Source organism: Paramisgurnus dabryanus, chromosome 20, assembly GCF_030506205.2.
Source record: "Paramisgurnus dabryanus chromosome 20, PD_genome_1.1, whole genome shotgun sequence".
In the NCBI taxonomy this organism is placed as follows: domain Eukaryota; kingdom Metazoa; phylum Chordata; class Actinopteri; order Cypriniformes; family Cobitidae; genus Paramisgurnus; species Paramisgurnus dabryanus.
In genome coordinates this window covers 1,890,552-1,908,923 of record NC_133356.1, presented here as the reverse complement: position 1 = coordinate 1,908,923, position 18,372 = coordinate 1,890,552, and the positions used below count along the sequence as shown (strand labels likewise).

Below are 18,372 nucleotides of genomic sequence, written 5' to 3'. Positions count from 1 at the left end.
GCTTTTTCTCACATATTTAAACATTTATATTAATTTATAATTGAACTATTGTAAGAAAAGGGCTGGATGAATGAATACAGTGTAGATACCTGTCTATTATTGGCAGACATATAAACAATATCCACTTTAAGTATACTGTATAGACACAATTGTATTAAAATATTTGCCTGCAAACTTAATTTTATCAAGTGTTACAACTAACCCCCCTGCCTGTTACTATTAACCCCACCTATGGGGTAAGTTGTACCTGAAACGTTTGGTGTAATTTTCCAAAAATGGTAAGCAATAGAAATAAACTTCAAATGGTCATTTGTAGCAGATATGTGTGTGTGTTGCTTGTGTAAAAATAATTAATCAAACGCAAATATTTTTTGAATGATGGAGCCAAAACCAAAAAGTGTTCTCCCTACCTCAAACAATTTCACAAAGATACAGTACACGCAGATAAATCCAACCCAAATGTTTAATGTCATGATTATTACTATCGATTTGCATTCGTTTATTTTCAGCTTGTTAGTTTTATCTATATTTTAAGTTAATAACAAGAGAAGGTGAACTATATGCTGCCAGCTACCTTAACATATCTAACAAATCAAATCTGATTTCAGTTCTTTTTATCATCAATGCAATACATCTTTTGTATTTTTGATTAGATAATCATTAAGTGTTAAAACAAATAAAGTACAAGATTACAGATATAATAGAAATGTATGTTATTTAAAAGTTACGAGTGGGAGTATTTCACAGATGTATTTACTTCAGTACTTATTAATATAATTCATATATTTTTATTTATTTCATTTAGCATATTTTCATGGTTCAGTACTGTTATTTTATTACTTTTGTAATATATTTCAGTGCTGTTTCACTTTGAGTGTCATGTTTGTTTTTTCTCCAGTAACCATTTTAAAAACTATGGGTTGATATTTATCTGTTCTGTGTGTTGTGTTTGTATTGTGTAGTGATTATTGTCACCTGGTCTCTATTTGTTAATTACCCACCTCATCTATAGTACACCTGTAATCAATAACGTCTGCCTATTTAAACTCTGTCTCTTGTCATCCCATTTTCGTATCGTTGTCATTGTCTTTGTCATGTTAGCGTTTGTGCAGAATTCATTCATGCATGCATTGTGTGAAACTGAACAGCTTTTGAACTTTACTGAGTTGTTATTTAAGTATAGATATCATAAACCACATAATTTTCCCTGATATAATATTGTCCATCACAACGTTAGCTTCCATAGCATAATTCCTACACTGTAAAAAAAAATGCAACATGAAGTTAAAACAACTTGATTTGCCAGTCAATTTAATGTAGTATTTTAAGTTTTGACCTGTGATCAGTTAATGTAACTTATGGAAACAAGTTGAATTTGTTTTGTGCTACACCATACTTTTGATAAGGTTATTGTAACCGTTTCATCGGATACATGCACGCAGTTAAATGCCTGAACTGAAGTGAACTTCTGGTCTGTATTTATTTATTGGTCTGGCTAGGGGCCGAATTGATCTCACAATGACCTTGTCAAAAATAAAATGGTTTGGTTTGCTAAAGATAAGGCGAGGTGATGAGCATGGATCACAACTGTGTGGTGCCAGGCAAGAATTCAAGGACCTGTAGTTAACCTTGAATGTTGCTGTGTAAAATAAATGTTGATACGCGTTAAATATATTTATAAAGCTAATTTACTTATTACATTTATTTCCCTTGTTATCATAAATAATCTACTGTAAAATTACTCTGATGTTATTAACTCTTTGTGAAAGTTGTGTTTATTCCACAAAAGCTGTTTGTGTGCAGTATGTTGTTGCTGCCGAAGCCATCTATAGTGTCTGAAAAATACAAATAAAGAAAAAACTTTTGACTGATGCTGTATATTAATCTCTCTTATCTGACTGACGCACTCGTGTCAAATATGAGAAGCATACAAATAGTGCAGAACCGTAATGGATAAACTTTCCTCTCAAGCAACTTCTTGATCTATCTTAGATGCTTATAGACAGTATTGTTTATGAAACCATATGGGGTTCCCGTGTACGCTGCCTGTTTTCCTTCATTTTTCAGTCAAACTCATTCTTTAGAGAAATAATAGATCAAAAGGTTAGATCAAAACATCATTTGAACATTGAGATCAAAAGCTTTTTTGAATTATGAGAAATATAATACAGCAAAGTGTCCAAAGCTTTCACCAGCATTTTTACGTATTTCAAACAGTATTTAGAAACATTTCAGACACTGAATGTGACATTTTTAACATATCTATGTTGGTTAACGGCTCATTCATTTGATTATTTTTTGCAAAATGAAGACGACGCCTGATACCTGGTCGGACTTTATAACAGACTGGATTTAGGCCTATATTATACCGCTTATTACACAGCTACTTGAAGCTTGAGTAAATAATTAAATGCAGAATATTGATTTAAAAAAACAAACTTGGCATTAGAAAAAGATATAGACAAATGTAATATCAGTGAGTTCCCAGATGAGCGGTGTCCAGTGGCGGCCGGTGATGTTTTTTTCGAGGATACACGATGGGAAGCTCGTCACATTTATTTTGCCCGTTATGTGTGTCAAAATATGTGTTCGGTGCATCATGTAAACGTATGTGCATCACCCGTCATGTTAAAATACGTGTCTGTCAAAATACATGTCTGCTACGTGTCTGGTTGACAAATACAATTTCTGGAAGACACACACGAAATCCTGACCTGGGGTGCGTTTCCTGAACAACGATGTAACTTGCTGCTGAACCAACATAGTACGATACATAGTTTCCCGAAAGCATAGTAACTTTGTCGCACATTCGTCGTTTGAACCATGTTGGTTTAACAACATGGTTGATGATGTCACGTGGGAGGTGAAGTACTAATTAATCTGTGCAAATCTATTTAATGTTAGATTATTGCTGTAAATAACATATATTGCATCGGAAGACTGATTTTGTTATCATGATTTAGTTATCTATTGTTTATTTTCAAAATATTTAATTCATGCGCAAGTTCCCTCTTACGTCACTCCTCCCAGGGATTCCCCAGGGTCTTAAAGCTCGTATGACTGTGCACATGCGCAGTTTCAAATGCAGCACTTTAATTTTGTTTACAAACCTAAAGACGTCAAATTAAATTGTAATATATCTAGAATGATGGATATACATTGTACTACATGTTTTTTGCTTATTTTGTTCAAAAGCATGATCAATGTAAGTCTACATATTAGAATAACAAGGAACGATGCTTCTAACGACAGGTGAAGAGCTTTATTTTTAAGAGTGCAGACTTCTGAATGTTGTGATCGTCCAATCAGAATCAAGTATTCCAGAGAGTCGTGTTATAAAATACATTATTAAATACTGACCACTTTTTGCCTCCTTGCAAGGTTTGAAGGACTGGCCAGCTGAAGTTTCTCCTTGTTTGCTTCTCAGTTTTTTTAACCTTGTTCATTTTGAAACACGGTCAACCTAAAAAATGCAGGAAGGTAAGGAGCACTGTTTTTAATCCATTCTCTTTATTCATCTTCAAATGGAATTCATTCACTTCTCCAAAGCCCAAAGGTGGAAAAATATTCTCGTAGAGGCGCAAGAGGGGTCAAGGGGATTTTACAAACAATACTTTTAAAAGCAGTTTGTTTGGATTGATTTACTACCAAATAGGAGACCGATACAGTGAGCTCTTGGATTGAATGTAAAGTCTGAACTGTTATAGATTCTCACTGGACTTTGACTGTTTTTCTTTCAGAACAGGGAAAAGTTACAGTAGAAAGTGACTCTGAAAAACAACATTACTGCAGAGTCCCTGTGGTCAGATATTAAATGTGTTCTCAGTTTGTCACACCACAAAAAAATGTGTAATTAACTCAAACAAATTTGAATGATGGAAAAAAAGGCAAGTTAATAAAATAAGTTATCAAAATCTTGGAAAAAATGCGGTGGGGGCGTGTCCACTGTTGGTGCTGAAACCACACCCACTTGTGGGAAAGCTGCCGTCTCTCAATTTTCAAATACAGCTATATCCTGAATAAATACTTGTGATTGTGTTAGTTAGGTACGGGGTCATGCTTGGTGGCTCCAGTGCATCATCGGGCCACCGTTTTAGCCCCGCCCAAATAATCCTAAACTCTCTGACTTTGTGATTCAGTACTATATAGTTCGCAGTCTTTGTGAGGTGTTTTAGCAATACATTTCTAACATTTATAATGTGTGCAGAAACACTTTTCTAGATTGACTTGACAGGGAGTTTAATGATCATGTGTTTATGTATAACATAGCCTCTCTGCACTGTACTCTTTAAATATTAACCTACCTTAATACAGGTACTTTGAAAAGAAATGTCTGTCCGTTTACCTTTATGTTGTAAAATCAGACAAGGAGGTATGTGGAGGTTTTCTTAGGCCACTGAATGAGGATGTTTTTTTTTTTATTTTAAGCTGAATGTGACTCTAGTCATTCACTAGAAAGGCACCTGCCAGGAGAGAGATTGAAGTGTACCCAATAGCCCTGGAACACAGAGGACACTTTCTCTTCTGAATTATTCATCTTATTGTTGGATTTCTTAGGAGAAAACTGCACTGTAAACCCAAACTGTACAATGTACTCATTTAAAATCAGTGAACTCTATTCAAACCAGTGAAAAAAAGTTGATTCAACTTTAAAGTTTTATGTGTGAGTTCATCAAGAAAAAGCATCTTGATTTAAGAATTTTTTAGATATTTCTACTAAAAACAGGACAGAAATACTACGTAATAGAGTCATTTTTTGAAGTGTAGCTAACTCAAATATTTTATTGATGTCTACCAAATGTCATTTCAGCCTTACAATGCAAACAGTTACAAACTTTGGTGTTTTTGGAATGAGATTTATGGCATTACATTTTCCAGTTAAAATAAGTAAGAGTCTGGTACTGGACATGTACTTCAGTTTAACGTTAAATTAACCCGATTGGTTGAGGAGGATTTCTAGTTCTCAGCATGCTTTGCATGAGCCTGCATTACGAGAGCATTTTATTTTATTAAGTGATATTTTATGTGTTTTTCAGTAAAGAGAAAGACAAAATAGTGTTTTTTTATGTTGAAGAGTTTTAATTTTTGTGTACCATTGTTCAGAAGTGTAATGCTGTAGGTCAGATATGTGTTGTTTTATCATGTAAGCAATAACTGTGAAGTCAATGCCAGCACTGAGCTCTTCACACTTATATACACATGACTCACATTCTTTCTTACTGTGACTTGTGAACAAAATATAAATAGTTTTAAGGGTAATGTAATTAAATATGAAATACAATAAAATATAAACTTTTAAGTTTGGCTTAGTTGTAATTGATAAATATTATTCACTTAATTTTGAATTGGCTTAATTTTTTAAATCTGTAATCGTTTCCACAAAAGTTTTGAGTACTCTCTCAGAAATAAAGGTACAAAACTGTACCTTTTCTGTCACTGGGGCTGTACCCTTTCAAAAAGTACAGCTTTGCACCTAAGGATTTCATTTTAGTACCTCAGAGGTACATACTGGGACTAAAGAGAACTTATTAGTACCTCAAAAATACATATTAGTATTTCAAAGGTACATATTGTTACTAAATGTTTACATATCTGTACCTAATGGTCCATACAATTACCTTTTTAAAGGGTGCCGCCCCACTCACAGCTAGGGTACATAATTTGACTTTTTTCTAACAATGTAGGTCCTTAAGGTACGATAATCTACCCAAAATTGTATTCTGTTTAGTATTCCTATAAAGGAACCAAACGGAAACTTAGAGTACAGCCCCAGTGACAGAAAATGTACAGTTTTGTAGCTTTATTTCTGACAGTGTAGGGGAGAACTGGGGCCAAAGTGAGATGGGCATGAGATACACTTTAGTCTACAATACAATTATTTGTTGTCTGTGTTTTGAATCTGTATAAATATATACTGTACGCTGTCAAAAAAGGGTTCTGGTTCCTCTCATGGGTTTTATCATTCACCTAAGCATGAAGTTTCTTCCTAGTTATAGTCTCACTGATAACATTAAGTGCGATATAATCTACACCTTCACATGATATACATCCCTTTGCATGCATAACCCCGACCCGAAAGCCAAGAGATCTTGTTTCACCTAATGGGGTTTATTATGTGATGATAACGGGTTATAGTTTTTGCATCCGTTTAATGACAAATAAAATTTTAAAACATAATCCCGTATACTTTACTGTATGTTATCATTTTGTATTTGTTAATGAAATATTAGAACAGTTTTATACCGAGAAACTTTAGAGATCAGTGATAGATATACATTGTGTCGCTTAAGACCCAAATAACTTATTACTTAATTATCTCCTTGGATTCCCTGTGGAACAAAAAGGTCCTCTTTGGTTTCTGTAGCGTGTGGGATTTTACGGTGGTCGGGTTGCTGGCCACACGCCCAACCCTCCTCCTTTCTCACCCGGCTTGGGACCGGCCATGGCTGAGACCCAAATAAAGTATTTAATAACGATTGGTGAAACATTTATGATTTAAAGGAAAACAGTCTGATGTGATCACCACTTTGCTCCTCTGTCATTATGCAACATTTACTGTATCAGCAGTACTGCGTGTGTGTCAATACTTCTGCTTTATGATGTTTGCAAAGCTCTTCTGGTCCTTAAGGAAGCTCCATCACAGTAAATGGGAAGTGTGTGTGTGTTTGTTTGTTTTTGTGTTTCGCTGTCGGCTCTCAGCATGTTAACCTCACTGCCCTTTATCCAATGGGAACGACTACAAATGCTCCAAAGAAAAACCTCCGGGTCTGTCGACTGGAGCTGTTAACATGATCTATTTCAGCGCAGGCTCTTCCCTTTAACATCTCAGCTCCTTTTGTTTTTTCTTTATAGATGTTGGAGATCTCATAGGATAGTTCAGAGTTCACAGTTCAAATGTTTGCCAGTGTCTGCACTCTGTGGTCCATAAAAGACAAATCCTATATCATAACTGCATACATTTATTTTCATAATCTCCTATATTTTCACATCTAGAGCACACAACCTGAGCTCCAATTAGGGCCTGTTACTGCTGGAAAGCCGCAGGGAGAAAGAGAGAAGTAGAGAAGATAGAGGCAGTAATATATAAGGTATTTAAATAGTATACTTGATGAGTGATGAAATAAATATCATTTGTAACTCAGGAGATGCAAAGACGGTCATATGCCGTAACAGACTCAAGTGCACGCCGTGCAGTCACGCCAAAGCAATCTGTCGAGTTTGTTCGTAAAAAAAAGAAAAACTTTGGTTAACAGCAGACAATATATTTTTTAGCTTTGCATCTGCATTTATCTACAGTGACTTTAGCTATACATTTTTTTCTAGTATTTGTGTTTCTTTAGGGACTAAATACATGACCATTGTGCCGCTTATGCAATGCTTTACATTTTGTGTTTTGCATTACACATTTGGCAGACGCTTTTATCCAAAGTGACTTACACCGTATTACAAGCTATACATTTTATTCAATATGTGGATTCTCTACCATTTGAGTCATCATGCCTTATTGAGATGGTTTCCCAGACAGGGATGAGCTTAAGCCAGGACTAGGCCTTAGATAAACTAGGATATTTCAGTCAATTTTGAAAGCATCATTTATAAATATCCATTACTGGTGAGCTTGAGACACAACACTTGCACTGATATATTTTAAGATATAGTTCACCCCCAAAAAACAAAGGTGGGAAGTAAATGAATTTAAATGTTCCTCAGTGTCAAAAGGAAATAATTATTCAGTGACTACAGCTATTGGACGGCACGTGCAGGCAGAAGGAATAAATAACTAAAAAAGTCTTAATTGTCATCAACCTTATAAACCTCCGACTAATTCCCGAATCCACACTTCAGTGACTAGATCCCCAAATAGCACACCCCATCTGGTCCGGAAAAGACGGTCTTTGTGAGGATGATAATTACTGAGTCAGAGGTCAGAGAATAGAAACTGGTATTTGCTGTGTGATGTCCTGTGCCATTATGAGCTTAGTTAAAGTGAGGCCACGAGGGCCAGTTGGCAGCAGGGGAGCCGTACGGCAGAATTAAACCCAAATCTGTTCTACAGGGAGCCATTAGCAGACGCTTCGACTTTAAAGTAATTAAACAATGTCATGAGACGTGCTGTGTGGATATTAAAGGGATAGTTCACCAAAAAATAAAAATTCTGTCATTACTAACTCAACCTCCAAACCTGAACACATTATTTTGCTGATCACATAGGAAGATATTTGTAATCAAACAAGAAACAGAAGCACCATTGACTTCCATTATAGAAGAAATGAATACGGTGGAAGTCAATGGTGCTCAAAAATTATTTGTTTAAAGTTATATATTTTGGCCATTGTTGCCTTTATTTGACAGTGATTAAAGAGAGGACAGGAAAGTATGGGGAGGAGAGAGGGATATGGGATCGGCAAATGACCACGAGCCGGGAATTGAACTCGAGTTGCCAAAAGTGCAAAAGCATCACATATCGGAGTGCTTCCCACTACACCACTGACCCTGACAAAAAAATAAAAAACATTATTTGTTTATAAATATTCCTTAAAATATCTTACTTTGTGCACAACTATGTGTAGAAATAACCTAACATTTGGGTTAAAATGAGATAAAGGGTTAGTTAACCCCCAAATTAAATTGTTATCATACCTTACCCCTGTGTCGTTCTAAACCATTTTAAGTCCTTTGATTGTCTTCAGAACACATTTTTAGATATTTTTGATGAAAACCATGAGGCTTGTGCCTGTCTCATAGCAACCCAGTCTCACGGCAAATCGTGTTATAGTAACAACATTTTGTATTAATCTATTCGTGTTTGTTGACATTAATTTCCAGCTTTTTTGTGTTTCTGGAGACGAATGTATTTTTTGTCCTTCCCAGCACGAATTTCTATCAATGGCTGTTCATGTCTGTGGCACAACTTTCTTTATCATGTCATTTTATATTTTGTTTTCTCATTGTTGTTTTCTATTTTTTGACCATTGTCGCTTGGGGTTTGGGTTAGAATCGTTTTCTGCGACTTCCTAACCCAAACCCCTGCAGGTGAGAATAGTTTAAAAAGCAGTTGAAAAACATGTAGAAACCAATGCATAAAATGACATCCTCACGCAAACCCCGAACTAACCGTAACCCCAAGCGACAATGATTTAAAAATAGGAAAGAACGATGAGAAAAAATATAAAATGACATGATAAAGAAAGTCGTGCCACAGACACGAAAAGACATTGATAGAAATTTGATAGGGCGAAAAACACATTCGCCTCCAGAAACACAAAAACCAGTGGAAATTAATTAACATGAATTAATTAATAAAACATTTTGTTACTATAACACGACTTGCCTTGAGACTGCAGAATGATTTTTACAATCGCCCAAAAGGTCCATGTGCCATCGGTAGTTCAATAATAATATTATGAAGTCATGAGAATGCTTTTGTGCAACAAAGAAAAAAGAAAACAAAAAATTTTATTCAACAATTTCTTCTCCTACAGGTCGTTCAGTGCACGTTCACAAGAAGCCTACTCGGCTTGAAGAGTTTGATTCAGATTACACAAGTGGGCATACAGTGCCTGGATTTGACACATCATTTATAAAGTGTTTGTATGCACAGATTTGATCGTAAAGTGTGCATACGCAAAAATCCACGGCAAAGTCCATATTTATAAAAACTGTCTTTGATGTGGAAAAGTGCTTAGCACCACGTCAGAGTCTGAGCAGACGTTTGCATTTTTTGTCCTGGACTAATGTATTATTTCAGGACTAAGCCTTAGTTAAATTAAGATGGTTATGCATCTTAGAAAAATATGTTACTGATGTGTATGTTGAGACAAATCTATGGCACTGCTGCATTTTCAGATCGCTGTCAGTGAAAGTTATTTTCAGTTGAGACAGCTCAAACATGGGGTGACCATCCGTGCCATTCTTTCCGTGCCATTGCCTGGATTTCGGGAGCGTCTTTTGGGAAGTTGTATTTGTCTCACATTTTAGTTAAAAAAGTCATAAATTGTAGTTTCATCCTTACCTTAAAATGTAATGGTTGCTTTTCTAAAATAGGAAAACCTTGATAACGTATGTGGACGACAAATACAACTTCCGGAAGACGCACCGAAATCCTGGCCGAATGGCACGCATTTTTGTCTGGGACTAGCCGTAAGTCTTGCCTGCGAAACGATGGGTTAGTGTTTTAATTCTCTTAACTACGGTGGCCCTGAAGTGCAAACCACAACAACACATTAAAAAACAACAACAAATTAAAAAACACTACAACAAATTAAAAAACACTACAGCAAATTAAAAAAATACTACAGCAAATTAAAAAACACTACAACAAATTTAAAAACACCACAACAAATTTAAAAACACCACAACAAAATAAAAAACACTGCAACAAATTAAAAAACAACAACAAATAATAACTTCCGGTTCAAAAGCCAAACTGCAGTGTCGTCCAATCAGCGATGTCTCATGTTGCCCACTGGTACCTACCTCTTCCGGTAGGTTAATGTAGATGTGTTTTTTATTTGTAATTGTGTTTTTAATTTGTTGTTGTGTTTTTTATTTTGTTGTAGTGTTTTTTAATTTGTAGTTGTGTTTTTAATTTATTGTAGTGTTTTTTTAATTTGTAGTTGTGTTTTTTAATTTGCTGTAGTGTTTTTTTAACTTGCTGTTGTGTTTTTTATTTGCTGTAGACTAGTGGTTGTTAATTTGCTATAGTGTTTTTTAATTTGTTGTTGTTTTTTAATTTGTTGGGGTGTTTTTTATTTTGTTGTTGTTGTTTAGTAATTTGTTGTTGTGGTTTGCACTTCAGGGCCACCGTACTTAACACCCTACATTCATTCATTCAATCTTTCAGCTGATCCTTCACGTGACAAACGGTCCTCTTACCTGCCACCATACACACAGAGAGAGAAATGAGTCTGTTTTAGCTCTCCATGTGTCCCCTGCAGGAGCCACAAGTGCCCACGAGGGTCCTTTCACTGCGCGTACAGAATTTTATTTGCTGTAATTTCCCACCGGTCTGTAATGTGGCAGATCTGACGTTTTGATTTGCACATTTGAGAAGAGAAAAGGACAAATGCATTCATACAGAGATGAGTATTGTGGCTTGGGATCTTTTGTGTGAAAGAGAAAGTCTGTCATTGAGTTTGGCATGACAGGACTGTCTCACGCTCTTTATTATCCACCGCTTCCTCTAAAAGTCATTATTGTGAGTTTTCTTGAACTCAGGTCAACATTTGCATTGTAATGAATGCTTTCGTTAACGTTTGGTAGCTTTTTTCACATTGTTATTCACGCAAATGACAAGTTCTTAATTTTCATTTCTCAGAAAACAACCATTTGTACCGAGTGACTCATCTACAGTAAACTTTGCAGAGTTCATTTAAGTTTAGTTCATCTATCTGCAGACGACCAAATGGATACGAATTCAGACTGTGGGATGAATCCCCAACTTAGACGTCACCATGGCAGCAGGCGTCTCTCCGTGGCTCGATATAATTTTAATGCATATTAATGTGTCAGTCAGAAGCCAGCTCTTGTGGCCCATATTATTAGGTCTAGGTAGTTGGGGCGTATAATCCCTTTAACCGCTTTTACTGTCCCACCTGTCATGGGTGAGTCAATAAAGCCCAGTTGAATCTGGTAAAGGTATTAAATCTTATCCCAGAGACTTTTAAAATAATCTCCTTGAGTATTGTTGGCCTGGTCTGATGGGATTGAAGATGGTTTGTCAATGTGTTCACATGATTGACGTGTGTGTTATTATGTAGTCTATAGATCATGTTTGATTTATTTCTAAAGCGGTAAACATCTCAAGATGACTCAAGCGGCTGCTGTATGTTATTGAGACCTAAATAAATTCTCTTGACGTCATGGATGACTGCCTGCAGGTAACAGAAATACGCGACTCTTCAGTTTTTTTCTGTTATTTCGGGTCTCTGGACATCCGGTGAGCACCGCTCCTGCACATCTGTAAATGATGACAGCACTTGTCTTAGTTTACAGCTTAAGCTCCATTGGAGATCGCAATGCACACAGCGATACCAATACAGATTTCCCTGAGCTTCCACCTCCTCATGATATAAAGATGACTGTTATACAAATAACATGCTGCTAAAGCCTCAAGCTAGAGGAATCAGGGCCAGTTTGACTTTATATTCACAGAAAAAGACCTTTACTGAATGATTTATATGACACATATACACTGAAAAAAATATTCATTCAATTTACTAAATTTTTTAAGGTAAGTGGTTGCAATCAATTTATTTAAGCTACATTTAAACAAAAGTTTTTATATTTTATTAATATTTTTGTTAAAATGTAGCTTAAATAAATTGATTGCAACCACTTACCTTAAAAAATGTAGTAAATTGAATTAATAATTTTTTTAAGCTGTAGAAAAAAAACATTAAGAGTTTACTTCAGTTTTGCCTTTAATCATCTTGCCTACATCTAAAGTCAGATGAGAGCATGACAAGATACGAAAGATGGGATTAAAATTCTGGGTTATTGCATCAAGTATTCATTTTTGAATTGTTCCTAAAGTACAAAAAAACATTAGTGTTGTGTCGTTTAAAAACTTTTCTCTGCAGTATTCAAGATTTAAAAATATTGCATCTTTTTTGTTGGTTTCTGTTTTCTTCAAATGAATGCAAATAAAAACAATTTAGCAGAGATGTTGTCAGTAGTTGAAACAAAAATGATCATTTTACTTAAGCACAAATCACTGGTAAAAAATGTCTGTAGAAATGACAGTATTATTGTCAGCTGTTTGCCAGTAACTTACTGTAGATTGAAATGCATTTTATTTACTGGCAACAGTTTGTTCAAAATTAAATAAGTCTTTATCTTTACAGGATAAAACTAAAATAACAGACTCATGCAAAACATTCTGGGAACAAAAATCTCAAGGTAAAAAACAGAAAAAGGTTATTGAGGATTTCTGGTTCCCAGAATGCTTTGCATGAGACTGCTATTTTATAGTTTTATTTAGACAAAAACAAAGGGAATCCCCCACACTATCTGCTCGCAAAACCGTATAAAAATTACTTCATAAGCAACGTTTCAATTGCATGATGCCAAAGTTGATGCATGATTATGATTTTGCAAGCAGATAATGTGGGGGATTCTCGGTTTTTGTCTGAACTGGACTTCATTGGTCTTCTCTCCTATGCACCTATCTATCACCTACAGGTGTGCAATGCTAATTTGTAACAGTTTTATTTTGTGAAGACTTGTTAATGTTTATTTAACTTTGAACAAACTATTGCCAGTAAATAACAAACATAAATCTACAGTAAGTTACTGGCAAACAGCTGCATAACTACAGTAACATTTTTAAACTAAAAATCATCTTAAAGTGGTCTCTTAATTTCTCCGTGGCTTTTGCATAATTTTGTTTATATTTTTTATTAGAAGCAATTTAGATTTTATCATTGTTGAAAATGATTGGACATGCAAGATAAATTATGATCTTTAAACCAGCATGAAAACTAGATGGTGTTACACATACAGTACCCGTAAGTGATTTTGTGCTGAAATTGTGACACCCAACAAGTGTTTCTTTCATTTATTTGTAAATAAAACTCTTTTTCTGTATAGCATATTAGCACTGACAACACACCGACATTTGGTGCAAACTAGGCAGCACTTTTGTGATAATATAAAAACCTGTTTATTATGCTGTAAAATTAACATTTAGTGCTTGTAAATTAGCACAAATTGAGGTGTTCTTGTATAAAGACATGTCCTTCATTTTTAACTAATATATAAATAAATCTTGAAAATAAAGAAGCTCATGCATTATTTAGTGTTGAATATCAACATGTTTTGAAAGTTAAGCATCTTCTTTAACTGATTATAAAAAAAAATCAAGTTTCAACATTTTTTTTTTTATTTGAAGCTATTTGGGTTTTTGTGTCTTTCTATCCTGTCAGGACCTCAGCTCATGGCACGAAAGGTATGACATATGTTACACACCGACACCCTGAAGTCACCACGCTCGCTGCTATTTTTAACTTCACGGTGCTATTTTTATAAGCAGTGCCACACAAGACAGCAGTTTAAAACAGATCAGAGTTATTTTAGCTCTAAAAATACAGACATTATTCTCATTGTCTGCTCCTGTTAAATTAGGAACGACCTTGCAAATATTTCCACAGGACCTCAAGGAGCACAGGCCAGAGACATAGACGAGAGAAAGGCACGACACAGGAGTAAGTTCACAAGCTCTCTGAAGCAGTACGAACATATTTCCTCTTTTATTTACATTTTGTTTTTCAAATGTTAACATTTGTCACTATAACTCTCTCTCTCTTTCTTTCTTTCTTTCTCTCTCTCTATCTCTCATCATGTTGGCATTTTCTCTTTTCTCATTAAAATAAACTTGGCACGTAAAGTAAAACATATGTAGACAAAGGTTTTATTTACACCATACAACATTTTGGATTTTTAAATATTTTATACAGGGCTGCAGATGAGAGAGCTTTACTGAGCTTCCAAGCAGATTCTGCAGTATTAAAGTTTTGAAATATATTATTCATAAAAAAGTGAGTATTACCTTTATTGCATTTAAAGCAATGAAGAATGTAGCTTGACAAACATTCGTTTTTAAATGACAGAAAAAAATCTCTCTTCGCCTCTGAATAGTTCTCTCTTTTCATATTAGAAAGTAAAAAGTGTAGTAATGGCCAAACGGACTTTGTTATAAACTTTTTAAAAACCTGCTTAAGTATATACATTGTGTTCCCGGGCTCTTCTCCTGTCGAACGAAAAAACGAACCCGGAGCCGCTAGTGGGTGGACGTCACGTCACATCGTGTCTTTTTTATTTCTCTAAGAGGTCTCAATTGGGACTCAAGGTAACCCATTCTTTTCCAACACATGATGTTCAATATTGTACACGTCTGCCCCCCACTAAATACACGAGTGCGAATACAAAAGAAAGATAACACAGATGTTTTTTGTCTTTTTCTAAAGTCGTCTTATTCTGCCTTCATTTTTTTTTTAAATCTTATTGGCACGTATCGTCCCTGCAATTCTCTCCTCGACTCCAGATATGTCGGTCCAAGGCTGCGTGAAAAGTCTTCAGTGCAAAATATGTCCGGCGTCACGCACGTCCCAGCTAACGCTTGGTTATTCCTCAGACTTCCGTCTGAAAATCTCCCTCCTGCACGTCCAGTGGGAGACTGACACACTTTTCCCACTCGGCGCTAGTCATCTCAAGAGAGTTCTTTGTGTTGGGTTCTAGTACATTCATTGTGGAGTAGTTCTGGTATTCGCTCGCCGGGTTGAAGCTCTCCCAGGGGTTCTTGTTTGCCATTAGCTTGTCCTACAAAAAAAAAAAAGAGGCGATGCAGACGCGTTAAAAGCATCTCATTACTGGAAAGTTCTCGGTCTGGTTTCTCATTCCAGACACTCGGTTAGCGTTTTGTAATGCTGAGAAAACACACGAAGCAGAAATGAAGCGTGAATCACTGAGCTTTAATATGTTCTAGTAGAGCGGCTCTGAAAGATATCTGGACACTTTTGCCTTGCTTAAAATGCATGAATGTCATTGCATTAAATGTGTGAAAAACTTTTTAATACTTATGTGCTTTTTAATACTTAAAGTTCAGGCTTTTTGACCAGTGGCGGCTCGTGACTTCTTTTCTGAGAACCCAGATATTGTTCACTTAAAGGGCACCTATTATGCAAAATCCACTGTTTAGACATAATGTGTGTCAGCAGTGTGTGAACACAATCACCCTACGATGAACAAAATCCACCCGCGCCTTGTTTTTTAATCCTCATTAAACCAAAGCAGTCTCATTAGACATGCCGCTTTGATTCTCTTATCAATGTGAGGTCACACTGATAAAGCCCCGCCCACTTACAGTCCTGCATCCACCCTCAGTGAGTTGTACTATGTCCACTAGATACTATTGTCTCAGACTGTATTAATCACATCTACAGTATTTGAACTGAAAGCGCTCACTGTCTGTTGGTAAGGGAGGGCGGAGCTTTAGCTCATTTGCATTTAAAGGTACAGACATTAAAACAGCACGTTCTTGCTCTTCCCCAAATAGGGTCATTTTGGATATGATATAATAAATGATCTGTGGGGTATTTTGAGATAAAACTTCACAGACGCATTCTGAGCATACCTGTTTCTGATTATTTATGCTTTATCAGTGAATAAGAACTGATAAAAACTTGAACTACTTACATATTTGTTAATAAAATGTCATAGAGGTATAAGCTCTTACATTACTTATGACTTATAGTCAGTCATAAATTTTGTGTTATAATACCATTTATAATGCCAAAAGTAATATAATGAAATGAAAAATATAAAATCTTTGAACTCAATTAACTAAGTGGCGATGTTGGACAGAGCAATTGATATTGGGGTGGTTTCGCGCACAGGGATTAGCTTAAGTCAGGTAAAAAACATTACAAGTAAAACATGACTTGTGTGCATTATGAGGCAAAACAAAGGCACTGATGTATTTTAAGATCTGTCAGTGCAAGTTGTTTTCAGTTAAGACAGTTCTTGGATTTATTTTGATCTAGGACTAGTCTAATCCCTGTCCGGGAAACCACCCCATTAAAACTTAAAATAACTTAAAATTAAGTTTAGTGAACTAAAAATTTTTTGTTCAAACATATCCTCAAAAAATTCATAATGTAAACTAATGCTTTTTGTAAAGACTACTAATGCAAACTTGATCCGTCTGCTACACCCACTAAAGGTTTTATGTTAATACAATTTAACCTATTTACTTTTACCCTGTCTCAAAAACTAAAATGATATAGTGCAACGGTTTCCAAGCAATTTTCTAGTAAAGTCAATTAATTTCCAAACTTTATGAGACCCAGTCTGTTAAAACCCAGCTAAAATTAGTCATGTAAAAAACTTAGTATAAGGTCATGTTCAATATTAAAATTAAACTATATATAAACTATAATGCTCCTAATCTCATATGTGACGCTGGACCACAAAACCTAAGTCTTAAGTTGCACAAGTATATTCGTAACAATAGCTAAAAAATACATTGTATCAGCCAAAATGATCAAATTTTCTTTAATGTCTTAAGATATTATAGAAAGATCACATTCCATGAAGATATTTTGTACATACTGTAAATATATCAAAGCTTTATTTGGACAACTTTAAAGGCCATTTTCTCAATATTCAGATTTTTTTCAACCTCAGATTCTAGTTTTTCAAATAGTCTTTGCCAAAATATATTTTAAATATATGATAAATACAAGTTAATTTTATAAAGATAAGAATGGAATATATTTCATTTTAACCTTTTTTTTTACATAAACAAAGTTTTTCTTCCAATGCAACATTATTTCCTTCTATTGAAATCTATGGAGGGATAAATATATTTTTTAATGCTTTAAAATGTATTTATTAAAAAAAACATTTTTAAAATATAAAAAAAATGGCCAAATAATATTGTTTTCAAAACATATTCCAAAATATTTTTGCTGCATGGGGGTAACATTAGATTTAGATTTTTTTAACATTTAGACTTTTACAGATTTGTACTTTTATTTATACAGCAATGCTATAAATGATCAAATTTAAAATATATGTGACCCGTCACGGAAACCAGGGGCACAAGTCGGCAGCACAAGTTTCGAGAAAATGAGAAATAAAGTTTTTTTTTTCAAAATTTGTGATTTTCGTTTTATTGCCGAATCTGTTAGTTGAGATCACGAAGAAGCCTCTCCATGTTTGAGATAGCAGTTTTTGTATATTTAAAAGTGTACATTTTGCGGTTAAAATAGGCTTGTTTTTCCGGAGATTCTAGCGTGCAGCGGGGGGCGTCATTGTCTGTGTGTATATTTACATACTGTATAAGCTTTTGTTTTCGCCTCCGCCCCCAAAGGGAACAGCGTGACTACTAAATAAGGATAGTTCGCCCAAAAATGAAAATAAAGTAATTAATAACTCACCCTTATGTCGTTCTAAACTCGGAAGACCTCCGTTCATCTTCGGAACACAGTTTAAGATGTTTTATCGTTAGATTTAGTCCGAGAGCTTTCCCCTTCATTGAAAATCTATGTATGGTTTCCATGTACAGAAAGTTAATAAAAACATCATCAAAGTAGTCCATGTGACATCAGTGGGTCAGTAAGATTGTGTTGATGCATCGAAAATACAGTTTGGTCCAAAAATAGCAGAATTACGACTTTATTCAGCATTGTCTTCTCTTCCGGCTCGAGCGTGAAGTCACGTGACTGCCCTGTTCCTCAGACATGTTTGCTAAGTTTTTTTTTTTTTTTTTTTACTTATAGCGTGCGTCTCCCCAGACTGCAAAGCTCGGGCGCACAAAACGAAAGAAATATACAAGAAGCTGGTGCGGAACAAATAACAGTCAGCCGCATC

The 18,372-nt window shown here is 35.2% G+C and overlaps 1 protein-coding gene across 4 annotated transcripts in view; it reads right to left on the bottom strand.

Moving 5' to 3' along the window:
• Positions 1-14,429: 14,429 nt before the first annotated feature.
• adgrb3 (adhesion G protein-coupled receptor B3) overlaps positions 14,430-18,372 on the bottom strand; it is a 208,129-nt gene continuing 204,186 nt past the window's right edge. For all 4 annotated transcript variants that reach the window (XM_065296013.2, XM_065296012.1, XM_065296014.1 and 1 more), the window contains one exon: positions 14,430-15,318. In XM_065296013.2, the coding sequence (XP_065152085.1) occupies positions 15,130-15,318 (189 nt within the window). In that variant the 3' untranslated portion in view covers positions 14,430-15,129. The remainder of the gene's footprint in view (positions 15,319-18,372) is intronic.